Source organism: Vicugna pacos, chromosome 5, assembly GCF_048564905.1.
Source record: "Vicugna pacos chromosome 5, VicPac4, whole genome shotgun sequence".
Taxonomy (NCBI): Eukaryota; Metazoa; Chordata; class Mammalia; order Artiodactyla; family Camelidae; genus Vicugna; species Vicugna pacos.
This window is the reverse complement of record NC_132991.1, coordinates 49736359-49758996: the sequence shown is the minus strand read 5'-3', so window position 1 is coordinate 49758996 and position 22638 is coordinate 49736359. Positions and strand designations below refer to the sequence as shown.

Sequence of the window (22638 nt, the reverse complement as noted above, 5' to 3'; positions counted from 1 at the left end):
TCTCAGAATAATGGTATGAATGAGGAAGTATCCTTACAAGGACTATACTCTTTGTTATTCCTTAATACACAGGCAGCTGCTAGAAGGGACTGAAAGAGCACGGCCTTCAGCCTGGTGACCATTCTTTAAGCTCCTTTCTCTTTCCCTATCTTAGGAGAGAGGAATTTGATGGTGATGGTGATAGTGCTTGCTGGTTGTTCTCTTCACATGTGCTCTAGATCAGAAAACCATCTCTAGCTATTAACCTGCTGACATGAGCACACAGTACGAGTTTCACTTTCCAACCTGGTATGAAAATGTCACAACTTGCTTAGGACAGAAAACCAGAGAGAAAAGCAAAAGGCCACGTATATCAAGACCAACATTTACTCGAATATCACCTCCAACAGTGCTTCTCAAACTTTAAAGTGCACAGAGATCACCTGGAGGTCTTGTCCAAATCCAGAATCTGGTTCAGCACATCTAGGGTGAGGACTTGAGATTCTGCATTTCTAACTCAATCCCTGAAGCCAATGCTGATGATCCTCAGACCGTGCTAAGAAGGACCTGGAAAAATGTTTGACCTTTTAGACAGTTAAATGATGATCCCAAACTTTAATGCTCTCTATATATACCTCTTCTGAAATGCAACCATCAAGAGTAGGAGTTTCCACCTAGCTCAGTGGTTCTCAACCTCGGCTATCTATTGGAATTACTGGGGAGCTTTAAAAAATACTGGTAACTGGATCTCATGCCCAAAGATTCTTCTGTAATTGGTCTAGGTCAACCTAGGCATCAGGAAGTTTAAAAGCTCCTGGGGATTTCTAATGTACAGCCAAGGTGGAGAACCCCTGATCTCGCCAAATAAAGTGATCCATTTAATGTTTTCATTTAAAGGTGAACTGTTTTTCTCCTAATATCTTTTCTCACATCACAGCACTAACTTTAGTTTAGCCAATCAAATTTTACATTTAAGTATGCAGCAAGTCAGTTGTCATATATATGCAAAGATTTACCCTTCCTTAAACCTTCAAAAGTTTTCTTAGTGACATGGCAAATTTATTAAACATTTTCCCCCACACTGTTGACATGGCTCAGTTTTATTGATTATAAAATTGCTACAATACTTTAAACAGGCAGGATTTTCACAACAAAAATATAGATTACACCTTTTGGCATTTGGAAGAGAAAAAAAGAATACTTACAAAATACTTATACATATATTTTTTAATGAAGTTTATTTTTCCCCAGGATTAAAAACCCTATTCTGAAATTTTTTCAAAACTAAAGTGCTTTATTATACCAATCTAAAGCCATTTTTGCTATTAGGTTACTAGGTTTATTTAGAGACTAGCTTTCCTATCAATTTCAATATTTCCAATTTATTTAACTTCTGAAGTTACATTTAAATACCCATAAACTCTTGTTGCAAGAAACGTTATATGTATTAGTTACAACTAATAAAGACATTTAAAAGGAAAAAAAAATCATGTGTTTGTTTTCAGTAATATTTATACACACAAAGAAAAAGCTATTTTAAAAGAATCATACTTTCTAATGCTTGCTTATTTACGTTGGTATGCAAATGTGAATAATTAATACTATTCAACTAGTTAACTTAAAAAAGTGAAAATTCAGGAAGCCAACTACAGTTAAGATGGTCAATTTATCTAAACAATTAAAAGTAAAGCGTGAGTTTTAAGTGCAAGGGAGAATTAGAAAGCAAAGAGGAATATTCACAACGTAGCACTTAGCAAGCGGTCAATGAATATTGACTGAACAAAATTTTTTAAGAGGTGAATAAATATATAACCTATCCTAAATTTAGATGCCCCCTATAACTCCCTACCCTTCCCAAGTGATTCTTTTCCAAAACAGTCCACCAAATACAGACACTGAGGAGGCTATTTTGAGGGACTCTATAATCAGCATTCAAAACTGGAGAAACAATTACAAATATCAAATACTGCAACTAATATGATGTTATGTGTCAATTATACCTCAATTTCTTAAAAAAAGAAACTATTTTGTCTGGGCCATTAAAAATAGAGAAAATGAGAAAATGAATAAGACAGGAAAAAAAGGACTTAGAATTGAAAATTCATATGACTATCTCTTTGGCTAATTACAGATAATATTGGAAAGCTCTTAGAAACTTAACATTCAATCATGACTTTAGTAACATTCAACCATGATTTTTATAATGTATAACCATGATTTCTTCAGAGCTGGTAAATAGGGAAGGTGGAGATAACATACAGAATTTTGAGTAACACAGGGTTAAAAAAAAAATCACAGTGAGTCTTATTTTTCTCTAGATCATGCTAGTAGAGAACTTGGACTTAAAAACATCATCTAAAATTATATCCATTCCCTTACTCCCTTCATACTACCCCTCAAAAGAAAGAAAAACACCTGCAGGTGTCAAATCTGAAAGTGACAGATGCAAATATTACAGTTGAAGAAGCCTCGTGTGCCCCCAGAAAAGAGACTGTTATGAGGACAAAAAACGATAGGTCACTGGCAGGTACATTTTGCCAGGCTTCATGACTCAAGATAAATTTAAGGACACTGTGTGGCCAACTGAGCCTGATTCACAAAAGCAAGAAAGAAAACTTGCAATCTGTACATCTCCCCCACTCCCCGAAAGGCCTATATTTTTAAAACACTTCTAGGAGAAAAGAAGGGCAACTCATCTCTCTAAGGAGGTTTGCTACTTACACAAGCCCACAAAGGAACTAAAACTCTTCTCTCAAGCGATGACTAAGGGTGATCTAAATTCAAAAGATGACTTATGCAAAGCACTGGTCTGCTATTGAATTTCATTTCCCAAACTCATACTTTTTAAAGTTTTTTAAAAGTATAGCTAAAAGTTTTTCCTGAGCGCCATTCAAGGTTGCAAAGGTCTTCAAATTCACAAAGGCACTGCTAGTAAGTGAACAGTGTGCATTATACACGCCCATGTGTACACTTGGCCTGAATAGAGAGGTGGTGGGGTATTTTTGTTTCCATTTAAAAATATATACATATGGCTAAGTTCTTCCTCATGTGACAGTGGAAACTGAAAACAGGTAATAAATTATGAGTTGTTCACCTTTGTCTATTGTCAATGCTTAAAAACATAATCTAGCAGTTATGCAAAGTCAAACCATAATCACTGCTCTATATTCTGGGTGACAGAACATTCTTGCCACCATTCCCACACCCTCTCACCAAGCCCACGGCAGACATCGCAAATCAAGTAAGTCAGTCACTCCCTGCGGATCCTGGCCTCGAATTCAGAATCCCCAGAAGCCACAACTAACTGAGCAGAGCTGGCACAGAAGGAAACAAAACCCAAAAAGACAGGGTGCCAACCACAGTCACGATGTTAAACCACAGGTACCTACTGCCATACCCTTCTCTCTGGCCAACAATTGCAAAACAAGAAAACAAAATAAAGTCAAATAGGAGCTGTATATGTGACTTGTATTCTAAGGCCTCCCCAAGATGGGAGCGTAATGGCAAGGAGCAATCATCTGGGTGTGCAATGCTGAAGGCGTGCTGAAACACCTAGATACCCAGCAACCACAAATGCCAAAGGAAAAGGGCACAGTATAGATATTTCCTATTTAATTCAAGTACAGAGTCAGATTCTGGTGGCAAGACTTAAAAGGTATTTATTGGATGCTCATTTACCATATAAATTTGTCAAATGAAGGTTTTTAATCATGTAGTCATATATACATTCCAAGACAGACATCTGGATGCTTAACCTTTAGTCTCTAGGCCACACTTTTGATTGCACAACTCTTATTTTGACCAGGTCATGGTGGCTGCTATAGCAAACTTATTTTATCCTTTGTAGCTTAACTTGTAAAGTTCAATTGTAAAACTAAACATAAAGCTATATCTCAAAACAAAACGATTTCAATTTGCATTGTCCACAACCAAGAAACCGTGCATACAAAACTGCATGCACACACAGAATTAAAGAAAAGCACTATAAACTGCAGGATTGTCTTTCAAAAGAAAATGGCCTCATTCTAGCTATCTAGAAAAAGCAATCAATTCACAGTTCCTTGCATAGAGGAATTAAAAAAATAAAACAGCTAGAATGCCTGCCAGGTCAACAATGGTATAGGTCAGAATTATTCTATGTCACACATAAGAAACACTTGTAAAGAGATACAGAGTCATCTCTTCACATAGATTTCCCGATGCATGACATAGATGTGCCACTGTTTATTTAACCACCTGGCTTTGGATGAGCTGATATGAACAACTGAGATGTATGCTTACGTAAAATAAGTCAATGCACAGAGGAACGTTCTGGAATACACACCAGAAGAGTGGTTATCCCTGCAAGAGTGGGGGTGTCAAGATGAACTTTCACTTTGTTCATATTGTCCAAATGATTACTTAATGAAGAGAATATATTCAGGTACTGTTTTAAAAAACTAGAGGACGGGTGGGAAATAACCCAGCTCTCTCAGAGTCTGACGTCCAGAGTGCCGGGAGAGAGACGACAGCAGTGAGTAGAACTGAAACGCTTTCCCAGAACCCCTCCTTTCATTACACATAAGTCATTACTCGTCACTCCTACACTGCTACGTCTCATCCAAGATGACCTCTGCCCACTGACACCTAGAGAGGCTGGCAAAGAAGAGTGTGTGGCGTAGCTCCTGGCGACCACGGATCCCTTCATGCTGTTCTCTCTCTTTTGTCCCTAACTGTCCCCATGCCACCAAATCTGGTAATAGACTTTATATTGAGATTTAAGTGGGTAAAATAGTCTTTGTGACAACTTTCAAAGGCACAAAGATCATCAGCAACATCTTCCTCTCACTCTGACAGAATAAAACTAAGGAGAAAATTCATTACAAAGTCATACCTTTTACTCATCTTTGATATTCTGAATACATTAGCCCTCACTGATGTCAAAGGAATTGTTTAATTTGTACATTAATTCACTTGTTTTATCTATCACAATTAATCCAAACTTAATCCTCCCTTCCATTAATTCTCGGTTTTATAAATTCTGTGTTAGTTATTTATTCAGCAACTAACACTAGTCCAGAAGCATATTAACTAAAATACTAATTGGAGAGGTAAATTAAACACCTAGTATTTCAGGATATGGTAAAATATTTATCATTCTAATCAATCACATGTGAATTAATCCTGGTTCTGTGTATCCTGGTGGTTCTTATATTCTTGTACTTTAACACCTTTGTTATGAGGCTAAAATAAGTTAAAGCAAGTGGCCCACAGTAAGTAAGCATTTTATTATCAAAGAGACCAAAAAAAGACTATTTGGGGGAAGAAAAGCACATTATGGGACAGAAAGGGGAAATTCCTATGAAAGTATACTAGATTAGTTGCTGCGTTTGGAGAAGGGGCTCCAAAGATGTAGGCATGAAAGTTCCAGAGATGCAATATCAAGGCAAATAACAAAGGGACACAGTAAAGACAATATATTCATACCTAGGGAAGGGGGAAATGCCAGCATCAAGCTCACAGCAGGCACTGATTCACCACAGCCATGTCTACCTGTCATCTATCCCACCAAAATTATCCTGGTAATATGCAAAGAGGTTTATTCACACAAAGCAACTGGCCATTTCTTTTGTAGAAAAACTTCTCATGCCTAGTGGTATTGATATTTACAGCCATTTGTCACAACCACAGGACTCTACTTTAATGAGAAAGAATGCAAGTCTCCTTACAAATAAAAATCCCCTCCCCCAAAGTATGCAACTCACTATCCTTAAGAAGAGTAGTGTGAGCACCTTCTCACATTTCACCTCTAAGAGTTATAATTCAGCGTTACCATACACTCTTAACTCGGACACAACCAAGATAATTAAAATAATTGAGCAAATGTAGGCATTCTGCTTCATGTAAGTTCACATTTTCTGAAAGTGTGTACCAACATTCACAAGGTCATTGATGCAGAGACTGGAGTCCACTATTTCTCTACTTCTATACTCTATATATTCAAAAAGTATCACATCTCCTGGCTGTAAGGCATAATAGACATCTCCATTATTTTGTTTCCTATACTTCACATTTAGATAATTAAAATAGAACACAATACCAGTAAAACTTAAAAGCACATCAAAATTGTCACCATACACTTTTAAACACTTTTAGAGTAACTGTTACTGATTGGATTTTTAAGGCTTTCATGTGTCTCAGATAACACCTTACATCTGAATATTTCATGTGAAGTCTAGTTAAATATAAAGTCAAAAATATCAAACACTAGACTTTCCCATGTATCAATAATTTTTCCTTTGGTGAAAACATTTTTTATTCAGGCCTAAATGGGTTACTAAATTAAGAGTGATAGCAGTAATAATAATAATGGTAACAATGTTAATAATAGCTAATACTTATTAACACACACTATGTGCCAGGCACTGTTCTAAGTGCTTCATATGTATTGATTCTTCTAATCCTCACAACAACCCTATGAGGTAGGTAGTACAGTAAAACCGTATTAATTGAAAATCATTAGAGAATGGAAAGAATGAATTACAGAATTAAGATTAAAGAAATTTTATTTTCTACACACTGTTACAATTTAAATCTAGACTTTCAGTTAATTATGGTAGACTGATCACATGTATTTATTTTCTCTACCTTCAAAACCCCACCAAGAAGACATTAAAGGGATATTATGTGATATTAATCCACAAAGGGAACCAACTATATAGCCATGAGACTTCAACAGAGTTTATAAAAATGAAAACCAGAAGGAGGTGTGATAACTAACCTAGCAGAGTAGTAGAAGTTAAAACCTATGTACCCTAAAGGGAGAAGCCAACAAATATAGCCAACCAAATATCTAACAAGTTCAGGACTTGGAAGTAGCAAGTACCAAAAAAAAAAGAGTGAGGCACATGTCTGAAATTAGGGCTAGAAGTCTGTAAAATGAGCAGATGGACCCCAGGTCCTCTCCCTACTCTCCACAGCCAGACAACCCACCCACCCCCAACCTCCATCCCCAGGAGAAACTGAACCTGAAGGTCACCAAACACAGAGGAAGACCAGGGTGGGTGGGGTGGGACAAGGCGTAGAGAGGCTGAAAATTGAAAGATTAAGTAAAAGCCACCATACAAACTATGGGGTCCTCAGCCCTTTTTTCCCTACCCTACTGCTAGAACCCAGGAATTCTTTCTAAAGAAACTGAATGTCCCCAAAGAAAAGACCTCCTTTGAAATTTAGGGAATTTCAACAAAACAGGCCAGCTCTCTGCCTGAAGGCAGATAACTAATAAACCTAGCCCACAAATAAAGAACTATGAAGTTAGCTTTTTAGTACCTGATTCTTAATATGAATGGATGACTTTCCCAACTTTCTAAGAAAGGCTTCAGAATGGAAGACACAATCTAAAACAAATAAACAGAACAGGAAAAAACACAAGAAACAACACAAGAAACAGGAAAGACATGAGAAAAAAAAGCCACAATCATCTTCATGAAAAAAGGACAGAGAAAAAAGATGTCTTAGAAATTAAAATATGTAGCTAAAAAAAAAATTCAACACAAGAGCTGGAGGAAAACAAAAAGAACAATTAAAAAAAAACTTAAAGAACAACTGGTGAGGAAAGATTTTTAAAATCAGAAGATCAATCTGGGAAATCCAACATTCAAATAACAGCAATTCTAGAAAAAATAGGATGAAGAAAATAGTGGAGAGAAAATTATCAAAAAGATAACACAAAAAGTTTCCCAGAATTGAAGTAGGCAAGTCTGTAAATTGAAAGATTCCACCAAGTCGAGTACCCATCAACATGAATGAACAAAGATACCAACATCCTCATGAGACGCTAAGGGTAAAGAGATGCTCTTAAAAGCTTCGAGCATAAAAACAGGTCCCATGAAAAAGAACGGTATCAGAATTTCCACAGGAGTCATGAAGGCTGTAAGACAGTGGAGCACTGCCTTTAACATCCTGAGGGAAAATGATTTTCAACAGAGATTCCAAACTACCAGCCAATCAAGAGTAGAGACAGTTTCAGACCTGTAAAGCCTCAAAATCTTTATCTCTCATGTATCTTTTCCCAAGAAGTTTTTGGTGGTGGATGTGATTTGGCAAAAAAAAAGGTGCAGTAAATTATGAAAGGATCCACTAGACAGGAGATTTAACATGAGACTGAAAAACAAAGGGAGTCCCAGAATGACCACCAAGCCATGCATGGGCCTGGAGAGCAATGGTCCAGATGGCAGAAGATGAAGAGGGTGTAGAAGAAATGTCCCTAAAGGAAAAAGAGGGGGAAAAAAAGGAATTGATAGATTATCTGATGTTTTTCAGCATTTAAGCCTTTGGATAATCATTGTGACAGGCACTTAAAACACTAAGCAAATTTTAAAAGCAGGCAATTATTAATTCCAGGAAAAATAAGTTTCCAATAGAAAGGAAAAAATTATAGGAAATAATCGATAAACATTTGTATCTATTGATTTAACAAAAAGTTGTGATTAATCTACATTGGGAGGGATGCGGGAGGTAAGGATATAAGAAAAGTAAATCCTGCCAGTCATAATTCAAAAAATCATTTCTAAAACTGACAAATCAAGAAAAAGTAATAAAACCTATTTTCAAATAGGAAGGTAAATACTAGGACAAACCACTATGAGCTAAAAGTGCGTGTCTCTGGAGCACTACGCTGGGGCGAGGGGGAGCTACTACTTCTCATTATAAGCTATTTGATTTTTTAAACTATGTGTATGAATTACTTTAGTAAAAAGGAAGTTAGTTTTTAAAATAAAGAAAAGAATTCAAACTTATTCAAACAAATTCAGTTGCATTCAGAGAAAGGAGGGCTGTGGAACTGGAAAGATACGAGAAGGAAGCCCAACTATCAGCTGCAATTACTTACCCACCGGGGCCATCACAGAGAGACCTCCTCGAAGGAGCTCCTGCAGCCTCACCAGGCTTTCTTACAGACCAGGACACTCCCTCTGCACTAAGTGGCAGTAGCAAGGCCCAAAGGACAGGCCCAGAGGCACTTCATTTAATAAAAGAAGTAAAGAACTGGTAAAATCCAAATTAACGATATTATAACGTACATGGAATCAGTACAAACAGCAATGTAATATTAACATATTACAAGGATATACTTCCTGAGATCTTATGATAATTTCTAAACACTACATGTAATAATGCATAATGAAAAGCTACAATTCAGGGTGAAAGGTTCCATGGCGACTGTCAAAACGAAGATACTTTATCCCCTGCCTTGGAATTTAAGTTTAAGCAATAGCATCCATTTCTGGACTTGTCCTGATTAAAGACTAACACAATAATTCAACACAATATAACAAAGTTCAAATTTGGTCCATGTACAAAAGAATCCTTATCAAAGTTGTTTTAATCATAGAGGCCTTGAATTCTCACACAACACAAACCAGGCACTTGAAAAACAAGCACTGGTTTTGCTCAGAAGATCTGATATACCAAGAGTCTCCAAAGTTCTCAATAACCCCATGGCCTAGATAAAGCAAAACAAGAACAATCAATAGTTATACATTACAGAAAATCCTGACAAGCTAAAATTGTTATGAAATTGTTCTTATTTGGTTCATCTTCTTCTTAAAATTCAGAAAAATCAGGCACACTGGAAAATACACTGGGTTCCTCAAAATTCAAGGTTCTCTAAAGCTTTATAGATTGCTTCATGCTACCAACTCACTGATCAAACCCTAGATATAATTAAAGATACACTGATATTCCCGTTTAAAAAAAAAAAGGATTTCACAAATGTGTTGGTTCCTAAGGGAAAAGAAGTGGCTCCAGTCACAATAAAAGCCATGGTTAGGAATGTAACAAACTTGTTCAGAGCACCTGTTTCAAAGAGAAAAAAATGGTATGAACCAGAAATGACTACTGTATTTAAGAAAATATTTATAGGAAACTGTTCAGGAACTCATCTTTTTTGATAAAGCAACAGAAAATGGATTTATTTTCTATGAGTTCAAAAGCTTTGTTATAGTGTTTTCAGTATAAACGTACTGGTTCAAGAAAAACTCCCAATCAGTAGCACCTTGACCTTCATGGTCTAATAACTACTTGTTCTTACCACAGAAAATAAAAACAAAAAAATAGAAGCAAAAAATCTGATTACTTAATCAACATTAAAACTTACATTATCAAACTTCTTTTCTCTCAAATTATACACATGAAATACAACATACGAGCAAAAAAAGATTCCACTTAATATATATTGCCTAATGACCTCTGTGCTATTTAAAAATCACTAATACTTTAAATAGCATACAGTTTATCTAAATGTATATCAATGTATATAGATTGTTTATGTCCATTTAAACTTAAGGAAGAAAGCCTTTAATTACAGGTTTACTTTAATAAGGAAATACCAAATATTAACTCTTTAAAAAATTCCCACATAAACTTGTAACAGAAACTTAAAATGAAATAGGTCACACTATTCCTAGCTCACAGGCAAAAAAGCTAAAAATATGCCTCATTTGTGTGTTTACTATGAGGTCTGAATATACATACAAAATCAAAGCAACAAAGAATATTTACACTTGAAAAAGATTAGACAATCAATAAATGTAAAAAATACAATGTATTATATGAAGAGTTTGAATGCAAAAACTACATATTTATTAAACATATGATTAACTTAAAAACACCAAACCAGTTTGTTTTAAAGTGCTCCTCATCCAAAACCTTGGACAAAACTGTCACTCCAAAGTGAACTGAAAAAGTTTACAAAGCAAACACTGACAATAGGTATGGACAAAAAAATGCTATTTGTTCTTCAATTAAATAATGCCATTCTCAAGTTATGTAGAGCAGTCACCTTGACAGATTCCTTTTTTTGTATAAATACTCATAAATAAAAAAGTCTAGATATTCTAAAGAGCTGCAAACAGTAATACCTTACAATAGCAGCTTAATGTCTATTTTTAGGAAAAAAGCACTAAAATCCTCTTCCATTGCAAGTCATTTATTTCTCTGGTGGAAGTGAGCAAGGTCACTACAACATTAACCTCTTTTCTAGAACAATGCAAATAACAATGTATACATATCTTAAATTTGGCAGGTCATAAAAGTTAGGATGCAATCATCTTTTAGATGCAACAGAAAAATAAATAAATAAAAATTAAGTATTTTAACCCAACATTTGGTATTGATAAGTCAGTAGTGTCAACTTCATATATGAAGGACAACACAGTCTGGTTTTTAAAAAATCCTCAATGTCATGATATTTGGGTTAAAAATACTTTGAATATTAACTGTTTTCTTTTTGCTTAAAGGAATATAATACAATCACCATCAAGCTGCGACCGAAACTCATTTTCAGCTGGGGTAAAGTGACCATTTGGTCCATGGCACACGTTATATATATCACACTTCTGTCAAACTGAAACCTTAAGTTTATAAGATTTCATGTTTATAAGCTACAATACACACTGACTAAGCTGTCAGTCCCTCACAGTTTTTTAGAAAAATATCTACATTTGTCCTTATGGATGTCAAAATGTTACACCATCATTTGTTTTTAAAAAAAAAAAAAAGATGCACATTCATACTGTGAAGTTATTAGGAAAATACTCTTGCAAATAAACTATATAAAGATAAAATACACTTCAAAGGTATGTGGGTTGTTTTTGTTTGTTTGTTTTACAATATTCTATAAAGTGCTGAGAAATCCTAAGGGAAAAACTACTCCCTAAAACATAGTTTAATTACAGCAGCTTTTGCATAGCAATACTTAAAGGAAGTTGGACACTTCTGTTTCCTCAGGAAGAGAAGGATGGAAGAGGATCTTCTGATTCAGATTTTTTTTTGGCCATAAGTCTGTTTTCTTCAGGAATGGTTGATGATGCCAAATCTCCATTAAGTGTATTTCTTGAACAGTGAACAGGTCCTATTAAGAAATTGATTAAAAGGTTAAACATCCTATCAATATGAATTCCACTCCTCCATGAAAGAACATTTTCAATTCAGGAACATGAAATTCCTTTAGCTTCCTGCTAATTATTTTATCATTTGTTTAAAAAGAGTAAACTCTAACTTTTCTACTACTGGCAAGCATAAGGAGAAATGTTAGAGTTCATGAGATAAATTATGAAACTATCTGATGTAGAGATACTTTTTTGTTAATTGCTAGAACCAAGGCTGGCACATAATGAGCAGTCAAATATTTGCTGAACTGAATTACTCTTTCTTAACGACTGCTTTTCCAGCCTAATCATTTTAATGCCATTAGTATCTTCCTCATTTCGAGGCAAGGAAACCAAAAAAGGTTACAGGCTTAACCTAAGATCACATAACAGAACTAAGACCAATACACATCTTGCTCTTTTCCTCACAAGACTTTCTGAGCAAAGCTGACAAGCTACCTCACACTGAAAGGTGCCATATTTCCATTTGGAAAGCAAACTCACAAAACTACCACTGCAGCTGCAAGTGAACACATTAAACACACTGGCATGGTCCTGTTCAATTTTACATGTACATATTGTTTGAATTTAACACAAACATTTATTACTTTCATAAATTTTAAAACTCTAGTTAATATAAAGTAGAAGCAGCTACATCTCTCAAGGAAAAGAACATGTTGAGATAGACTTTCAACTAAGATTGCCAATTTGCAAAACATGTACTTTCTAAGAAAGAGTACTAAGTCAGTTTCTGCTTTGTCAACCAACTAAGACACTAAACTTCAGGATGAACAGAAGGAAATATAAGGATAAAACTCTGACCTACCATATACTTGCCAATTTTAAAAAGATCCAGAGAATTGAGATATATGTATGTATTTAAATAGTAATGCATGTGTATATGTGTGTAAGTGTGCGTGCATGTAGGATAACTAGTTTTCTCACACTCTTTAATAGCTAAATTGGGGGATGCTAAATGGAATAAGCCATTTACATTTAGGTCTTATGAAAACTGTTTTCAAAAATTCAGAACCAGGGTGCCTAAAAAAGAAGAGAGCAAAGGAAAATGGCTGGCTTTAAAAAAATTACTTAAGCTATCACAAATGAAAATAATCTCTTTAAAAAAAGAAGTGGCATTTAAAGAAAAGGACAAGACAGAACAGAACTCTTTCATGACCTCTGGATGGAAAGGGTGATGTATAAAAGGCAGAAAGAGTAAGGTAAATCGGAATGTATAGTACCTTGCACCAGGCGACATTTTCTCCCATACTTAACTTCTTTAAACATCCATCTTCCTCTTTTCCTTATCTCTTCCAAGTTGTACAAAATTGGTCCAGGAAAGTTCCTTTCTCCCATCCCCTTCCCACCCTCACCCTTTTCCTTCTTTCAATTTTTTATCCATTGCCCCAACTTAAATTCAGAATGGTAATGAGCAGAGTAATGCTCCATATCAATAAATAGATTAGTTCTATTTAAAAAATAGGCATTAAAAAAAAGTCATCAACTTCTAAAGATCTGAAAATGACCAGCAGTCCCTTTAGAATCTCAACCATCTACATTCTACTCTAATTAAACCTGTTTAACCCCCTGGGTAAGCAAAACAATTCTATCTTAATCAATGTTTTCATTATATTCAAATACTAGAAATCCAACACCATTGTTTCATCCCATTTCAGCCATACTACGAATTAGCTGGGCTCTTCTACGCAATCTAAAGAATCTAACCACCATTTACCATGTCATTGCCGTAAGGGAAATAAAATCTTGTTCCAAACAGCTGACTTACAAATAAAGTCCTGGAACACAATCTGTTCCTTAATTGAGAGCTGTATGTAGTTTTTATCCCACATGTTGCAGGGGTAATAGTAAAGACTTTGAAAAGCAGAAGTCTAACAATGAGTTTTAATAATAACACCAAACTTGTGTCTACTGGAAATCATGATCACTACTGTCTAAGCAGATATTCTGTCACATGTTTTCAAAGCTTTTTCTCTGAAGAGAAAAATAATTAAATTTTAACATAAATCATAAAACCTTTCCTAAAGTATTCAATCACAGTATGTTGCCTCTTCAAATAAGAAAGAAAAAAGTACAGGAATAAATGCTACCACAATTCACCACTACTACCAGAAAAAATTATTTTCATTGGCCATTTCCTATTATTTAAGTAACAATGCTGATTTTTTTTTCCTTTGAACTTAGAACTTGCCTTTATTTTCCTATAGAATCCTATGCAAAATTCATGCTTCTAACATGTTTTTTAAATGCAAATGCAGTGGGAATAGAAGATTACTAAGAGATTACTAAAATGTAATGGGAGTAAAAGCTTTTGATATTTCACATACAAATCTAAGACATGGTAATTACAAAGAGATGCTAAGTACTTCTCAGTAACAAAGGTGTCTGTAAGAGGATATATGAGCTTTTGTTGATTGTGTGGTATTTGCTTAACTCTGAATTAAGGAATTAATCCATGGACAAAGCACAGCATTCACTGTCAGTATCCTTCATTTCTACAATTACAGAGCCCTACAATAATTTTGCTGAATAGGCCAAAGGGGAGAGACAGAGCCCTTCTAACTTACTATCTGGGTCTTCAAGAGGAACATCATTACAAGAGTCAGTATCTGAGTAGGTTCTTCGGCGTCTCTGGGAGAGTCGGTGAAGTGTAGACACTGGTTCTTTTATAGAGTGGCTACTCCTGCATATTAAATAAAAAGCTTTAAACTATAAGGACTTCAACAAATGAAAACATCCTCAACTTAACTGCAGTTTTCAATGACTTCTCTTTACTTGAAAGAGGACCTATATTTATACCCAAAGTTCTATTTTAGCAATATTCTACTCCTTCAGAGGTTAGACTGCACACAAGTCAAAACATTTAGAAGCTGGTAAGCTGGGGAATATGGCCTATGAGCCAAATTAAAAGGAAAAGGGTACAATGAAGGACTTCTTTTACAGAGGAATGTCCAACTAGAGAGAAAACATATCAGATGATTGACAAGCGTTTGAAAACTAAAAGTTATGGATTTCACAAGTGCGTATTTCTTTGGTCAATCCATATCTGGTCTAAGATAGCAGAGCAAAGGGGATGGGCAAGTAGTACTGGAGCAGGCCAGAAGTCAACACATTGACAGCAGCAAGAGCAGATAAAGATGGCAAATGGAGGCTAGAAAAACTATTTTTTAAAAATCAGTCTGGAAAACCAGAAAACTAGAAAAATGTATGTAAAAAATTCAACACAGAAGCAAATCACCACCACTCAATGGCACCTCGGCCACCACTGTATGACCCACCATTACTGTTCTTAATGACAACCTTGATTTATCAGGAAAAAAATAAAATTTTAAGGGTGCAGGGAGTATAGCTCAGTGGTAGAAAGTATGCCTGGAGTGATTTCAATCCCCAGTGCCTCTGTTAAGGAGGAAAAAACGTTGTAAAATTCTTATTATATTTCATTTAATAAGGTAGACAGGATAAAATACAGTTTAGAAAAAATTCTATCATAAAAATAAAAGTTTTTGAAAGATATAAAGCTTCTATCTCCCTGGAAAATTCAGTTGGTGAAACTCTTCATTCCTGGCCAGAATTAGATACATGTATCATTGGACTCCTCTGAGCACATAATAGTTCAATCAATTACATAATCATCCGGGGGGGAGGTGACAAAACAATAATAAGGAGCCTCAGTTAGCACTTATTCTTTCTCTTTGTAGACACTCAATAGATGTTTATTGAATGAAAGATTCTTTAAATTCTATAGTGCTTTACAATTTTCAAAAGTCTCACACATATAACTCCATATAATCCCATAATAACCCCCTTTTCCCCTCTACCCCTATATTAATGTAGAGAAATAAATACTAATGTCACTATAACTTCATCACTTTCCAAAGAACCAAATAAGACAACCATAGCAAGTTAAAAGAATATTACCTACCATGATAAATAGCCTGGGATATTGGCAAGATCTAACTGGAAGGTTAATTTTTTTAAACATGTTGATATGAATATATACTTTAAAATATCAATTGCTATTTCTCTCTTTTCAGTAATCTTTAGCTCCTAATAAAATAACAACTCAGCATGAATAAATAATGCTATAAAAAATATAGTAAAATGAGCCTAAGCTTGGAGCCTTGATACATCAAAAATGGATTTCTATTAACCATCATTTGATATTATTTCAAACATCTAACAAAGGTACGATAGCTGGCAAGGTGCTTACTTGCAGGTTAATTTAATTCACTCATTTTTTTCTTTACTGCCTGCCTATTGGGCCAGGCCCTATACCAAGGACTAAAAGAAGTAATGCTGAGCAAATCAGAACTGGAGTCTGTCCGTACAGAGTTAACGTGCCACACCACTCTGTTAAAGGCCCAAAGAACTTCCCAAAGTAGATGTAATTTTGAGTGAACTTGGTCAAAAAGTTATTTTACCTCTCTGAACTGCAAGAACCAGGGTGGCTGACAGAACGCTTCATCTAGAAATTCAAGAAGAAAATAAGCATAATCCATATGTCAGGTAGAATAAGACATCTCTAGTATCCATTATTATAATTCATATAAATTTACTCAAAGAAAAACATTTATTTTTTATAGACTCAAGTACCATTATTAGCATAATTTCCAGCTTTCTCCCTAATAACCATTAACTGAAATTTTTCTCAGCACATACTAAAAATATGCTGGATTATTTTCTCAATACTAGAAACTAAATTTTATAACAGATACATAAAACGTGTGTATGTATAAAAATATGAAAAACAGTATGCTTTACTAGTCCAAAAAAATCACACTGTTTGTGATAAAAAAGAGCATCTGGCAAGCCAGAAAAGAAAATATTCTAATAAATGTCTCTCTTTTTTTTTTAAAGGGTGGGAACAGCCTGGTAGGCAAGCTTCTCTTTATCATTCATTATTCAGGTAGCTATTACACAGATGTTCTAAAGTGTGGTTTTCATAGAAAACAGCATTAATAATTCAAGTCTTTTAAGAACTCAGAAGATTAACCCTAAGCCTCAAACAGGTTTCTGAAAACATATATTTAAAATATAAATAAGTACATAAAATCCATCAGAGCATTAATAAAAATGACAAATATGAAACACAATTTAGAAGATCTAACTACTCCACCAAAAAATTAAGGCAGCCAAGTAGATTATTTCAATGTTTAGCAATGTAGCAGAAAAGAGAAGTTTATATTAAAGGCTAAGGATAGTTGATTTACACATGGGGCTCAAGAGTCTTATAAGTCCAAGTCTAACATCTGTGTTACATACATGCCTTCTACAGTTGCTCTGAGAAATCCCAAGTGAAATGATAACAATATGACCCAGCCAATTTTTAGTCCAGGGACATCTAATACGATTAAAATAAAGATGCAACTGGACATCAACATCTTCTTTAACAGAAATCACTTCTTTTAGGATTGCTCACCCAGCAACTCCCCCACTAGAATTATCACTCAATCTGTGGATCAAAATGACAATTGTTTGAACTTCCATGGTGATCTGAAATACAACTGAATGCAGGTTAATTTAAAGAGGAACACAATGAGCTTAACTACATAAAGTGGTTATAAAGTTAATTCGGAATTCTCAAATATTTCAGCTTTATTTTTCATTTACATGTTATTTAAAAAAAAAAAAAAAGGAAAACTATTGTCCCTTAAAGACTGTCTGACCTTACTTTCCACGCTATGTGTCTCCAGAACTATTTACCATAAGCCAGAATTTTTACTTTATGTATGAAGTAAAATGTCACAGTAAGGAAAAGTAAGTGGCCTCTAGGAAACTGACATTTCTGGATTAACTTATTTCCTGTTATGTTACTACTGGTAAAAGGTTTTAATTTAAAAGAGACAGTTATTACAGTTTTATACATAAAATATATATATGATTTGTCTGGACTATAGAACATTTGTAAGAGAAGGCATTTTCCTCAGAAGTTCAGTGCAGAAAGAAACCAGACAGGTTTGAGGTGTTCTCATTGTATCTGACTCTAAGGTATATCTTAAAGTCAGATATACCTTGCACATCAACCTCAGGAACACAACACAATACATCTATCTCAAAAGACTGGGGTTTTTGTTCAACTATATGTGTTACTTACCAGTTCACAGTATATCTAAAATTGTTCTAAAAAGCAACATTGTCAAATTGTGCTTTACCAAACACCACAGTTCTGTGAGATGTCATTAAGAAATAAACAAAATGGTTTAATTGTCAAATAAATTTCAGAAACCTTCTCTCCTCAGAGATTCATAATACACTTTAGCATAAAAGTAGTTCTAAGAAGTTCTGTGACAGAGAAATCCAATTTGTTTAAGTTAACCTAGCACTTCCCAGACTAAGCCGACCACAGAACTCATTTTCATGGTACACCTATCTCAGAGGATGTTGTGAGTCCATCATAAATTGATTAGAAAACAATGGTCTGAATAAATTTAGGTAATCTCATATGACCAAATTTGCTGTAGTGGGTAAGAGAACTTTGGAGTAAGTTGTACCCTATTCTTCCTTCCAACAAATAAATCTTCAGATAATTGCTAAGGTAAGAGCCAGATGGCATTCTTCCATCTGCAAAAGGGCTTCTGAAAATAGTTTGATTAAAAAAACATAAAGTCTCATCAAACCTTATCTCACCTCCAAGTTCCCCACAGCATGCTAGAACAAGTTCAATAGCTTGAAAAGGAGAACAAATTCACCAATCTCAGTAAGAAAGGTACTTGTTCAAAGTAATCAGACAGTAAGACCCTAACATTATGGACCTAACATTAAACAGATCAGATTTTCCTCTGATGTAGAAAACATTTCACTTTACAGATGAAGAAAATGAAGTCCAGAGAGATTAAGTAACTTGTCTACTCAGAGGGTTCAAATCCAAATGCTAACTACAAAATACTGTTTCGCATGTAACATGTTGTTTAAAATCTCTTATAGCTCCCTTAAAGATTTGCATAATTTTATCCCCTTGTGAGTAAATCATCACCCTATTGTGGTGTTTTTTACCAAGTAGAAGAGTGCTCCCCAACCTTTTCGTGTCACAGCACCCACAGAGCATTACACTGTTTTCCTGGAGCACTGAGGGAAATGGCACAGCCCTGGGGGGGTTGGCGGGTGGAAGGAACCAGGACCTTGGCACATGCCAGCCCAGTAGTTGAGAGGCTCCCATATAGAATCTGAGTACAATCAAAAGAAACTCAACCTGTTGACTATTTCCCTCCCACTGCCATTTTCCACCCTTAAAAATAAGAACAAAAACAAAACCACATGCAGTATCACTGGAAGAAAAACAAGGAGTTCCAACCATTTGAACAGGAGAAGGTGACACAGGAGAAACTAAGGGATCCGGATGAGACAGCTGAAACATCTCAGGTTTAAACTTGGCGTTCGCTATCTTCACACATTCCTCAAGCGTTGTGATGAATGTATTACATGTGGCACTAAGTAGAGAAGAGGCTTCATTCATGTTCTGAAAAATTACGTACAAAGAGTGGAACAGACTCACACACTTTATAATCAGTAGTGAAACATTACCTCTAATGGACACCTTAGTAGGTCATGTTCAAATCTATTTAAAATGCATTATCTTAGAAAAGTGAAGCAATGCACGAATAAGAATTATGTCTCTCAGGTAAACAATGCATGAAATTAGACTCCAAGAAAAAAATAACTCTTGCACTTAAATCAAATATCATATTGAAAAATTGTGTACAAAAATTTCTCTCAGATAAACCTAACCTAAAGAGTAAATTTCTAACTATCAGAATTCCAAAGGTGGTCACAGCAATGGAACACCATGAGAGTTCCTTAGTGGCAGGCAGAACTCATGTCTATCCCACATCCATTCACCCACTTCTTCCTTGGTACAATAAAAACTCCAAGTGTTTTTTAGGACAACACAGAGCGCCCTGACCCTGGGGGATGAATATAGACAGGTTTAAGCCAGTCTTGGCTATTCGGTGACCCTTTGTTAAATACTCACTTTTCCTAGTTTCCACTGACCCAGACTAAAAAGATAATGAAAAGTCTGCTGGGGAGTTTCTGGGATTTTTGTTCCCTGATAAAAGCCAAAGACAGCAAATAGAGAATGTCTCTCTCCACCCTGGCCACCCCACCGCCTCCTGCCTCTGTGCGACCTTGCAGTCACCTTAAAGCCTCAGGCATAAGGAGAAAATCCCAACACACCAAGGACAGCAGAGTGGATGGATGGCACAAGCTGGGTCCCTAACACTGTCCCTGAGCCACGGGAGCAGATGTGAGGGCACCCACTTCCAGAGGGCCTGTGGTGAAACAGTAAGTGCCTCAGGGTTTAACGCACCTGCAACCAAATGTAACGCACCTCACCCACGATTCCTCCCCAGTAGGGGCAGGCCGCAGGGGAGGTGGGAAGATTCGTCATCCCACTTCTCCCAAGTCAGGCAAAAGGGGACAACAAACCATGCTGGCACTTCATCCAGAGAGCAGTAAGGCTCACTGGTCCCACTTTATCAGAAAGACTGAGTCTGTTTCATAGTCAGGTCCCACAAATCTGAATTTTGATTGCTACATCACTGTTTTGAAAAGGATTTTTTAAAGTGACTTTGTAAGGCTAAATTATCAACTCTTCTGTAGTTAAGCTAGGACCTTACTACACAAGAAAGAGAACAGCAGTTGTCCAATGAATTCACGCAGTCAGCCTGGAAAGCTTCTTCCCCACCCCAACCACCAAATTATCAACTGGCTTCAAAGACAGGCCTGATTCCTCGGACAAATGTGCTGCTTCCTGCTTTACTCTGGTTGTACAGACATTAATCTGTAAGATGCTACAAATTTCCAGATACTCTACATCTGGAGAGGTCAGAATGGCTGAGAATAATGCATTTTGAAAATGCTTCTCTGTCATCTTATGGGAAGAAACTCACCCACCAACGTGCTGCAAAGCATAATCAGACATGAAAGGAACATCTCTGATCTACCTCTATGCTGGGAGATGAACAATTCTCATCATGGTGAACAAATTCTTGGATTGTATGAACTTGCTGCATTAGGAGGTCACAGTAGAGGCGAAGCTCAGACATTTTGGTTTTCAGAGATTCACTGGTTTCACTTATTTCTGAAACAAACATATACAAACATTCATTTAGATCATTTTCATATTTTGGGGGCAAAACAACAATTGGAATCATTAAAAAGCAAGGCAATAGACAGAAATACCTATAGCTTAAGAGGTGAGACCTTGGAAACAGAATATAAGTGCCCTGAGGAAACACCTTCTCTTTAGGTAACTGGAAGAAAACTCATAGTCATACGTCTGTCATGAAGTTTAGGTAGATCAGCTTTCAGAGACAGGGTGATGGCAATGAATGCCTCATACAGAATATTTCCATTCCATTACTCATCTTTCATCGAATAAACAGTTGTACTTCTTTTTTTGCGAACTGGCTTTTCTTGTCCTTTACACATTTTCCAGTTCTGGTATTTGGGTTTTCTCTTAATAATATATAAATTGATTTTGATAATTTACAAAAGTCTTTATGCATTAAAGATGGCAATCTTTCATCTGTCCTATATATATACTGAAAATACTTCTCAAGATCTGTGAGCTTTCTTTCAATTTTCTTTATTGCATATTAGTATACAGAAGTTTTTTTCATTTTTATGTAGTTAAAATTGCTGTATATAAATATTTATTTTCTTCTGTTCCTTTCATAGCTTCATTTTCACATAATATTGTTTTAAGAATTTTTTTATTAAGAGCCTACTTTTTCTTTAATACTTCCAGACAGACTAAACATCCAGCCATAATCTCAGCCACTCACTTACCAATACCTTCTAAACTAGATGTATAAGCAGCAGAAGAGGGAGGAAAAATATGCACAGTAGATCCTGGTGCTTCTCCATATTCTTTGAGTCAGTAGCACTGCTTTGTGGTGCTAGCCACAAAGCCGCTCTAGCCAGAGTGAACCAAAGCAGCTCTATATGCCCACTTATCCTAAACTAAATTAATTTCTATCCAAATCTAAGTCCACGTCTTCTTTTTAATGGTAGTAAAATATATATAACAAAAGTTACTATTTTTAACTATACAGTTCGACGGCATTAAGTACACTTATGTTGCTGTACATCCATTACTACCGTCCATCTCCAAAACTTTTTCATCTTCTCCAACAGAAACTCTGTACACATTAAACACTAAGTCCTCATTTCTCCCTCCCATACACCCTAGAAATCACCACTCCACTTTTTGTCTCTATGAATTTGACTTTCCATAGAAGTGGAATCATGCAACGTTTGTCCTTTTGTGACTGGCTTATTTCACTTAGCATATATCCAAGATTCATCAGTGTGGAATATGTCAGAACTTTCTTTTTAAGGCTCAATAATATTCCACTGTGTGTATATATATATATATATATATATACACACACACACCATACTAAGTTTATCCATTCATCTGCTTATGGACACTTGGGTTATTTCCACCTTTTGGCTATTACAGCTATTCATTCCTTCTTGTTCTACCCTTCACCATACTCTACCCAGAATGTTCTTTCATATATTTGAAAATTGTTATAAATTCAATCCTCAGCCTTCATTTTTCAATACCCATAATTTAGTTGCTTTTGCTAACTTAAATAACTTCCATTGTTTTTAATTATAAAATACAAACTCAGTGAAAAATTTTAAAAATCAAAACTACATAGAAAAAAAATCAAACTGTTATCTCATTACCAAGATTTAAACACTGTTATTATTTTCACATTATATC

The 22638-nt window shown here is 35.4% G+C and overlaps 1 protein-coding gene across 3 annotated transcripts in view; it reads right to left on the bottom strand.

Annotated features, from left to right (window-relative positions):
• Nucleotides 1-22638, bottom strand: part of PLEKHA3 (pleckstrin homology domain containing A3) — a 39255-nt gene that overhangs the window by 3131 nt on the left and 13486 nt on the right. The window contains exons 4-9 of one of the 3 annotated variants that reach the window (XR_012072700.1): nt 20846-20982; nt 19195-19359; nt 16325-16368; nt 14471-14586; nt 11714-11869; nt 423-546 (exon numbers count right to left, since the gene is read on the bottom strand). Coding sequence is in view for 2 of the 3 variants with exons in the window: in XM_072961231.1 (XP_072817332.1) it covers nt 11742-11869; nt 14471-14586; nt 16325-16368; nt 19195-19359; nt 20846-20982 (590 nt within the window). In the remaining variant the exon portion in view is untranslated. Of the gene's footprint in view, nt 1-422; nt 547-1063; nt 11870-14470; nt 14587-16324; nt 16369-19194; nt 19360-20845; nt 20983-22638 lie in introns of those variants that run through there. The other 2 variants (XM_072961231.1, XM_072961232.1) reach the window with 2 other exon arrangements.